Source organism: Falco peregrinus, chromosome 9 (assembly GCF_023634155.1).
Source record: "Falco peregrinus isolate bFalPer1 chromosome 9, bFalPer1.pri, whole genome shotgun sequence".
Lineage (NCBI taxonomy): Eukaryota > Metazoa > Chordata > Aves > Falconiformes > Falconidae > Falco > Falco peregrinus.
Genome location: NC_073729.1, coordinates 22,485,749 through 22,495,940, shown reverse-complemented (window position 1 = coordinate 22,495,940; position 10,192 = coordinate 22,485,749). Strand labels below are relative to the sequence as shown.

The 10,192-nt window shown below is 51.3% G+C and overlaps 1 protein-coding gene across 1 annotated transcript in view; it reads right to left on the bottom strand.

The window, feature by feature from the left end:
- Nucleotides 1-6,049: 6,049 nt before the first annotated feature.
- The window catches only part of CTNNBL1 (catenin beta like 1), a 55,582-nt gene continuing 51,439 nt past the window's right edge, over nt 6,050-10,192 (bottom strand). The window contains exon 16 of the mRNA XM_055813812.1: nt 6,050-6,307. Coding sequence (XP_055669787.1) covers nt 6,219-6,307 — 89 coding nt within the window. The 3' untranslated portion in view covers nt 6,050-6,218. The remainder of the gene's footprint in view (nt 6,308-10,192) is intronic.

Genomic DNA, 10,192 nt, shown 5'->3' with positions numbered 1-10,192 from the left:
CATCCCAGGCGCAATAAGCCACAGAGACAGCACCTATTTGAAAACCCCTGGCGTAGAGAAGCAGCTGAGGGAGGCGGCAGGGTGGGCACTCAGGTGAGCAAACACAACCCAACCATGCCATTAACAACAAAACATAATAAAAATGAAATAAAATCAAGGAGGGAGGCAGGCCTGGGAGAGGGTTTGGGGTCGAGGGAACCCAGACTCACCAGCTGCTGGGTTCAGGCTCCAGCACCACCATGGGCTCCTCGTGCCGCAACCAGTGCAGCCCTTCCCAGTGGCACAACCTAACTGGGAGAGCACCAGAGCCCTGCGGACTGCCTGAGTATCCATCGGCTATGGAAGCGTGGCAGCTCCATCCCCCTGCCTGACTCAGCCACAGCTCTGTGCCCCCAGCACTGGGAGCCCTTGGGGTCCCAGCACGGTGTGGGGGAAGGCAGCGAGAACCTCCAACCAGCACATGGAGGCTTTGGGAGCCACAGCGCTCTGCCCAGAGCAGCCCTCGCACAGCGAAGGTTATCCAAAACATAAAATTAAGAAGAAAATTACTTGAGAAGAATTATTTCTTCAGAGAACAATTCATGCCCATTTCCAGGCCATTAACTCCTTCCTTCTCTGCAGAACCCACCATCAGGTTCCCAATGGAGAGAAGCGCTGTCACAGGTGTCAACCATTTTGGCAACAGCTCCCTCTTTCCAAACTACTGTTTCAAGGACCAAAAAAAATCAAATGTAAAAAAATTAAAAAAGCCAATCCAAACCCCCAAACCAATGACCCCTTCCCCGTCCAGATTATTTACTGCCATATGAGAAAAGCCTTTCCTGAAACCCAGGTCTTAATAGAAAAGAAAAATAAATTAAAAAACCCAATCGTTTAAGTGACTTATTTGTGCTGCTGAAGGTTTATTTCCCAATTTTGACAGTGTCTCTTTGTATTTAGTGCAGCCTGGGTCTCTCTAGCGGGATGTCAAAAGATACTCCTCAGTCATGATTTGCACTCATTTCTCCCCTTTTAGAGAAGAAGCGGAGCTCAAGATGGATTCAGAGACACGGTGAGGACAGTGCTGGTCCCCGGTGCCCACGGGGAAGTGCCACCAGCTCCTGCCACTCCTGGTGGGAGGAAACCAGCACTTCTGCGGCTGCATCCAACGCCTTCCCTGGTGCCATCAGCCACCTGCACTGGGGCTCCCACCCCATTGCCCACCGCAGGGCTGGTGGAACCGTCCCTCCCTCCCACACCGGCTTCCCCAGGACTTGCACCAGCCAAGCCCTGATCGGCCCCAGCCTGGCGAAGACCCCACCGGGGCTAGCACCTGCATGGAGCACAGGGGAAGCCAACGGCCCCGCAAACCAGGGACAGCATCTCCCCTGCCCCTTGCTGCTCTCCTGCTTTCCAAATCCTGTGCTGGTGCTCAGCAGCCTCGTGTGCCCAGTACCCGACCTGATGCAGAGCCCAGGTGCCCAGGTGATGGGGTCACATCCCCTCCCTGCAGCAGCTGCTGCCTGCAGCTGGCCTCAGCCTGGGGCAGCCCTGGGCTCCGCTGGGGAGCAGAGCCCCCGACACCATGTCCCAGGGTCCCTCTGCAGAGGGGAGGGGAAGCATGGGGTAATGCAGGGGAAAAGGGTGATGCTCTTGCTGCAGAACACTCTCCCCTCTCCTTTCTCTAGGAGTGAAAGTTTCCTACCTCCCCATCACCAGAGTGCCTCATCAATCACGTTCCCTCTAATTAACTTCTAATTTACCTCTTTAGTCAAATCTGTTTACAATCAGAGACAAGAAAACACGACCCAGAGAGATGCAATGAAGACTGGTGTCTCTCCCCACACGCTTGGCTGCCTCTGTGCTGCAGCCCAGCCCGGCACCCAGAGTATGGGCAGCGGCTCCGCCAGTCCCCACAGAGCAGGGAGAGGCAGGTGCATCAGCCCCATGTTCTGCCCGAAACACACAGCGGGGTTCCAGGTTCCCAGTGCTCCGGCCCCAGCTTCTGCTCCCCGGCGCAGTGCTGTGCCCACCATCCCCGCCCTGGGGAAGGTTTTACCGTCTCCCTGTAGGCGAGATGGGCACCCTGCCCCAGGCCCCCGGGGCCGGTGCTGCCTGGGGTCTGCGCTGCTCCCTTGCCCCACTCCCCAGACCCCACATTGAGCGCAAAAGCCAACAGTGATGCTGCTGCCCCTGAACCTTAACCCAGGGTCAAAATAATCAGAAGGGGTTAAACCAGGGAACAAACCCCACTGTCCGCCACCTACAAATGATTCGTTAAGAAAGTCTGTTATTAGCTCAACCCTTTAATCCTCCCCCAATTAGAATAACCACATTCTCCACAGCTGCTAAGACTCATGGCACCCGTCCTTGTACCTCCAAGGCTTTTCTGTTCTGCTCAACATTACAGCAAAAATGAGCTGGCCTGCAGCACCACATTAAGCTGAATAATTATCTTAATTAATAACAGCGGGCCCAGGTGGGCCTCCAACCCATCCCAAGGACCAAGGCAGAGGAACCAGTGCCTCCCAGCAGCAGAGCTTGCGGCTGTGGCGCAGGTGCACGGTGGAGCTGGTGCCGAAGGCTCCCCTGACCACAGGAGAGGCACAAAGCCACCTCCCTGCCTCAGGCACTGCACCGATCAAATCTGCTTCGGAGAGCGCAGCTCAGCTCCCACGCTCCCACGGGCCCACACCAAGATCACCATTTATTGGTCACCGCCCTCTTTCAGTGCATCTCCTTCTCCTCCCCAAATTTCATTATTTATCTGCTGAAAATGTTTATGGAGCAGGGATTTCTCCAGGCACAAGCATTAGGAGTGGCAAACGCAAGCCCAGAGGCCAGCCCATGGACAGGGCTGGTCCTGGGTGCTGGGGGAGCACAGGTGGGAGCAGGGGGCTCTGCCCCCCCCCTTTGTGCCGGGGGGTGCCAGAGAGCCTGACCCCACCACAGCTCCCCAATGCACAACAGGCCCTGGGGACACTAAGTGTTTTTTTCATGCTTTACCAGGGGTTTGTGCAGGATAACGGGTTTCGCGCATCCCTGACAGGGCAGGGAGCTGCCTCCAGTCCCCCAGGCAGAGGATCCCAACTTCTGCACAGCAGGGTCCCTCCCTCTGAACGAGTTTGGAAATTAGGAGGAGAGAATAATTCATCATCCATCTTCTAAAAGCCTGACTTGCCATAACAAGCTCTGCACTAATTCCTCAGCAACATCTGGACCACCCTTATCTGTCAGAGAGAGACAGAGACGGCTGGGCTGTGCTCAGGTAGGCACGGGTATTGCAGCCTTTCATAATCCCCCACAAGTATCTCCTTTGGCTCAGGAAGAAAAAAATAAATAAGTGAAAACACTTGGCACAAGACGTTCCTTCTCCCAAGGCCAGGCCTGTGCTCTCCCTGGGGAGGGCCTGCAGCTGCGGTGCAGCGTGGTGCGGCACCATGGCAGGGCCCTGCCGGCCTCAGGAACCGCGAGGGATAGCACAGGGGGTGGCACCACGTCCCCTGCCCTGCAGCCCCCAGGAGAAAGCTGCTGTGGCACAGGCACCAGGTGCTCCTGCAGCTGCCCGGGCTGGAAAGCCGGCAGCAGCTCCAGCAGCAGCTTCACCGTGCCCAGCTGCCCCTTTGCAGCCTGTTCTGGCAGGCACAGAGAACACCAGCTCACAGGACGATGCTAAACCCCAGTCCCCAGCACCAGTTGTCCCCAGTTCCAGGTGGGAAAGTCATGACACCCTTCTTGTGAGCCACTGGCACCTGGGGCAACACCAGGACCCTTCCCCGCTGCCCTAGGAGTCCAGTGAACCACCGAACATGGCAGCACCATGGCACCATCCATCTGGTTCCTCCGCTCCCCGTCCCTCCACATGAATGCTCCCAGGACACGTTCACTGCCACCACCCACTGTGGCAGCGACTGATGTCGAGCAAATGCAAAAACCCAGAAGAAAATGACCCCGAAACAAGCTGGTGAGAACCATTAAAGCTCAGGAGCATTTCCAGTGCCAAATACCCACTCCAAGAGTGACTCTCCTCCCGGCAGAAGCAGCAGCACCCCGCGTAATCGCCGGGTACACACCACATTAAATCACTGCTGCTTCAACACCAGTTCTTGCAGCGAACTATCCAGAGACTTAAAGGATTTGGTGAAGCGCTTCAAAGAGCTGACAAATTACAAAAGGGAAAAAAAAAAACAATCAAAGAAAAGCTGTCTTATACAAGAGGAACATTCATTATGAGCAGCCTGAGCTCCCTCCAGCAGCACCGCTCCCAAAAGCGAGCCGGCCAGCCATTAGAGCAGGGAATGATTTTCAGCTCAGAGTCTCCATATTTAGCAACCCAGCTAATGCGCCCAGAATGGCAATGGTAAGGGAGGAGAAATTTACTTTCTGAAAGCCAAACTCCAGCTGAAGCAGCGGCACAGGAGAGGTTTTGCTCCCGCCAGGTGTTGCTGGAGGTTCTCCGCAAGAGGGGCTGGCTCAGCGCAGCGACTGTGCTCCACACCACTCAATGGTTGCGCATACGCACACACGCTGACATCAGATTAAAGACAGTACATTCAGGTTTAAAACCACTTACCTCGCACTCAAGCGGTTTATGGTACTGTTTTCAAGATCTGCCCTTTTCCTCCCCAGATACACGGCCCCTGCTTTTCAGTCAAAACTGAAAAAAAGTGAAGGCCCCTTTCTGTCCTGCCTCACACCTCCCTTCTCACACCCCATCCCTTTCTCCCCAGCTTCCCAAACACAAGTATACTGTGAGACAGGGAACAACAGATCATCTTCCAGGAGGAAAAGCAGAGACCAGCCTTGACCACAAATCCACTGTCTGTGGTGTGGAAAGGGAACAATTCCCAGATGCAAGTAAAGTAAAATACCAACTAAACACATCGGAAAGATAAAGGAAAAAAACAGACCTTTAAGGAACCAGGTTGAAAAGAGAAGAAAGAAATGAGGAATTCAAACAAGTTCTGCACCAGAAATGTATTTTTGCAGCTTTTTGTGGCTGCTGAAACCATGGCTTCCATGTCCATCCCCCTGAATAAGTGTTTGATAGCACTCAGGCCAGCAGTGCCCAGGCAGTCACGATTGAAGGAAGCCTTTAAGCTTCCCTGACAATGCATTTTTCTTGGAGATAAAAAATGAATGCTGCCAGCATGCAAATCTCTCTAAATTAGGCAAGGCCCAGCTTGCTGGAGCTGCGATGTTTTGTGATGACAGTCATTAACTTCAGCAGAAGAAAAGAGGATGTGGGAAAATATTCTCAGCTACTTCTTGTCCCAGTTGGGAGTCACTGCTCGGGGAAGTGGTGGGGTTTGGCACGCTGACATCTGAAATTACATTGCAAGCGCAGGAGGATGAGCTGCAGTCTGTTCCACCGCAATCAGCCAGTCGGTCAGGGGCACATCACTTGGTCTTTCTGCAGCTCCCATGGCACACCTGCAAACGACTGCACGAGCCGGGTTTACCCTCTTCTGTTGGTGAACTTATTGCTGCTATAAAAAGCCAGACTCTGAGTTCAAGAATCAGAACACTGATTTTCTACAGGACAAGTACAGCCAAGACCTAAAGCCGACTGTGAAAGGAAATCAATGGAATCCGGGCATTTCATTACTTACACTCCCTCTTAGTTTTGAGTATAACCTGGACAGACTCACTCCAACATCCCCTTCAGGCTGACGAGCCTGTGCCAAAACAGTACCGACTTAGCCCCGGGGAGATTTAACAGGAATGGCTAATGTGGTTGATTCCTGGTTTCCCTCTGCCACTGAGGAACAGCTGAACTGGGCACATACCAATGTCTCAGCCTCCCCATTTCACATCTGTACAGGGTGTTGCACATTTTCATTAACGTATCAGGCTGGAATCACCTGCAAACAACCTCCTGAGCTATCTGAGCTTCCTCTACCCTCCCTCTGATACATATACTGTTGTACTGTTTCACACTGATCACAGCAGTTTGACTTATGGGGGTGGGGCGGGAAATAAATAAAAGGAAGAATCTTGAGCTGCCCTAATGCAAGGCATGCGGGTGCAATCCCACTCACAGCAGACTACTTCAATAAGAAACAAGGAATTAAAAAAAAGCAAACTATCTTTAATATCTTGAAAATCCCATTAGGAAGCAGTTTCATAGAAACATTGCTTTAATCGTGCAATGAAGGCTGGAGGAGGGTAGCAGAACGAGAGAGAACCAGAAGCCGCATCCTCATGGGCAGACACGGAATTTGTCCCACCCTGAGTCCTCAGAAATTCTCCAGCAGATCCAGGATCCGCTTCTGCTCGCTCTCCCGAAACTCCTGGTTCTTCCCATCCCCGATGTTCTCCGCATACTCTGCGGGGGAGAAAGCAGACAGACAAGAGGCTTTGAGTGAGACACTAATGAACAATGGGTAACTTCTCTTGCAGATAACACAGTAGAATCTAAATCTGCGTCCACTGCGAACAACTGAACGGGAATTTATGCAAGGAGCATTTATGTTTTTTCTCCCCATCCCCAGGGTTAAAGCTCTGCATAACAAACATCTACTGACCCCTCATTAAAAGCTTCTGTAGCAAACAGAGACGGTAGGAGGAACATCCTGCTCTCATCACTAAGCAGCACTACGAGCCCGAGCAGACACTAGCACCACGAGGCAGCAGCACCCGTTCCGCGTTCTGCAGCACCTCACCATTCAGAAAGGTGACAGTCTAGGTGCTCCTCCTAACTCCTCAGCTATCCCAGTGGAGCAGCCCACTGGCAGCTGTTCAAACTGGACAGTCCTATCAATGGCCTCTTTCAGCCCACAAAATGCAAACAGTCCTGGACACCGCTGGCTTTCCAGGCCCCTTTTAACCCCAAGTACCACACGGGAAGGTCAGGCAGGGGCTGTTACACAACCATTAAACATTCCTAACCCCGATGACATGAACCTGTCTGTTATCCAAGCATCCTGAATGAGGATTTTTGTCAAGTAGAGACCAATTCCCCAATCTACAAGTGCTTTTAACCCATACCGAAGATAACACCACTTCAGATTTAACTACAAAACAAACTTTTTGTCTTCAGGCAGAGGATACCAGACCCTGATCAAAGTCTTGCACATCCATACACAGGACCAATTCCACGGAAACAAAGCGTCCTCTGCAGCTCTCCTTCCTGACATTCATTTAAAGCTGGCAGCTCTCATGCCTGTACCAGCTCCCTCCTTCCTGCCACCAGCACCTGCATATTCAAAGATGGTTCAAAAAGAAAAAATAAAAAAAGCAGGTTTTGAGCTGCAAAAGCAAGGAGCTGAACAAATCTTAGTAAATCAGGAGCAGACTGCCTGGTTAGACAGTGTTTTCCAGCCTCCGCCTTCTCACATTCTTTCCTCTCTTCCTAAACAAACAGAACAGCTTGTATTCAGCATCTGAATGGTAAGTTGCTGTAGAAAGTTTGCTTTAATATTTATATGTTCAGCACTGCTACATGCTTCTGAGCTCCATCAAAGCCTTTATTATATGAGCACTGAAAAGAGTGAGGACAAGGAGAAGTTAGCTGATGTGGGAGTCTTCCCTCCTGTGTGTGCTCTCTCTCTCCATGTACAAGAAGCAGAGTTCTTTGCCAGGGCCTCTGGGAGAAATCCTTTTAATATTTATAAACTGCTACAATACCTGTAACCAGAGCAGGTGGGTAACGCTGAGGTTTGCTGCAAGTGAACCTAACCTCCTCGCTGCCCTGGAGAAGGGGGACCAGCACAGGGCACTCTTCCTCCCATGGAGGGGAAACTCTCCATTGCACTTAAAGACAGCATAAAGCGAATAGGTGCATTGTGGCCACCTGCATATTAGCTAATTGCATAAGGACAAGGCCCCAGCAACCGCAGCATCTGGGGATCCAAACCTGCCACCCGCTTCTGGCAGGAGATAAACCCCACTGTGGCAGTCTCCCGGGGTTACCTTCCAGGGAGAAAGTGCCAGCTAAGGCCAGCGTTTAGCTCAGGTTCTCCTGTCCCCTTCAGGCAGCACCAGCGCTCTGTCAGCAGCTGTGTTCCCACAGGGAGCTGGCAGGGGGGCAGGCTCTGTCCCCAGCCGTGCTTTGTCAGAGTAAGTGCCTCTGAAACAGATGCAGCAACTGCAATTGCCTGTGTTTATTGCAGCCCAAGGGCAACGTTTCCCTGTCTGCTGCTACCTCTCGACAGCTCAGGATACCCGCGTGAGGGATGGATGTGGTCCCTGAGCCTGGCGCGGCGCTGGGGCAGCCCTGGCTGCAGGCAGAGCCCTGTGCCCCAGGCACCCACCGGCTCCTGGCCCAGCGCCCGTTTTAGCTTTAAGGACTGCCAGAGTACTTGAACACACAATACAACTCAAGCAGGGAAACTGCCAGTGCCGCTAATGACACTGCCCTATCATCCCCGTGGGATCACTCAGACAAAAGTAAGCCACAAATTCCTCTAAGATTGCCCAAAAGCTCAGCATTTTCCCCTCTAAATATTTAAGGTTTGTAAGACTAAAATCCCAGTGACTCCCAAGGCAAGACTGTTTGCTGGGTTACCAACAGTTGCTAATGCTGACTTGAAGAGACCAGATAAACCCCCCAAGAATGAGGCTTAAAAAAAAATAATCTTCCACTGAGGTTTTATGTATTTACTTTTTTTTATTTAAAATTCCACCACTTCAGTGAGACAGCAAAAAAAAAAAATCAAATGTAAGCTCCCCCTGCCAACAGTTAAACAGAGCTTACACATTGCTGTAGCTACACAAAGGGAAAGGACCTAAGATTGGTTTCTGCTTCATTAGACAAAATACAATGGTTACAGAACAGTAAAAATCAATAGGGAAATATTGAAGCTTGTAATGGATATTGGAAGCTATAAAACCTGCACATACTGAGGGACCACAGGCCAAATTTAGCACAGTCCTCATAACATACCTACCTTTTCTTTTTGATTACCCATGCTAACAGGTTTAGTTTATAACATTCAGTAGGCATTCCACCCCCCCGGGCTCCCTGATGGGCCCACTACCTTCACTGAAACCAGATGTTTAACAAGGCATCACACTGCAGCGCTTCTGGGGAGGGACCTCTGCATCTCCGATTCTGCAGGGCTCCTCTGACAGCAGCTCCCAAAGGCAGCAGGTGCCAAGGCTGGTCTCTGCCGATCCATAAGGAACAGTGCACCTTCCCATTCCTGGGCTGAGTATAGCTACTTAGAGAGGTCCATGCCTCGCTCCATTGCCAACAAGAGAGATGAAGACCATGCGCTGCCCCAAGATGCAGACACCACTTTGCTGTCATGAAGACCAGTCTCCATCCCCAAAGCATCCCCCCAGCCAAGGCACACACACTGGTCAGTCATTTTCTTCCAAAGGATAAACTAACTGTCCCGTTACAAGTGATGCTTCATCTTCAAGAAAAAGGAACTGTGGGAGGACTGGTCAGTCTGCAGAAATGCATTTAATGAGCCTTCACTTATTCCCTGCCCACTCCTCCCCCTTGAAAGCCCTACCAAAAGAAAACAGTCTTGCTTCCTTGCTTGCATCATAAGTAATTCTGAGCAACCCCAAGGGATCCATCAGCTGTCAGGTTGCCAGAGAAACATGGAGAATATGTAGGCCATAAAAATCAAACTAAAAACCAAGCACCTAATTAGTATGCAAAAATAGAAAATAAAAACTGAACAAGAGCAAAACACTTAACAAAAAGTAAAAATAAATCAGCCCTCATCTGTCCTACAGCAAGTTGGAAAGGGGCCTGGAAATGTTCCAGCCAAGGCTCAGGGCTCCTGATCTCTCAGTCATTTGGGATAGGGTCGTACAGTTCTGACACCAATTAAATTCTGGAAATCCCCCGCTGGCCCCCAGCCCCCCGGGAGGCACACTGCCAGGGTCCACCACCAAACCCACCACTCCAGCAGCCAGGCAGCATTCAACAAACTGACAACTCTGGAGAGGCAGGTAACTCGTCCGTGTTGTCACTTACATTGAAAGTTGGTGAATCTACACTGACAACATATTTGGACACAGGTGTGTAACTACTGGAAAAAATGTCACCAGCACAGACTGCAGGTGACTCAGTGCTGCTCCTACCTGGCAGGAATCTTCTGGGCCCCACTGCAGTATTTCACAAGGGCCTGCCAACAAATTTATTTCTAAGGTCATTGACAGTTGCAATGGCAAAAGTCTCTAAAATTGGCAAGCATAAGAGTTGGGGAGAGCTGGAGACAGAGCCCCAAATACTGTGTCTGTCAGCTGTATT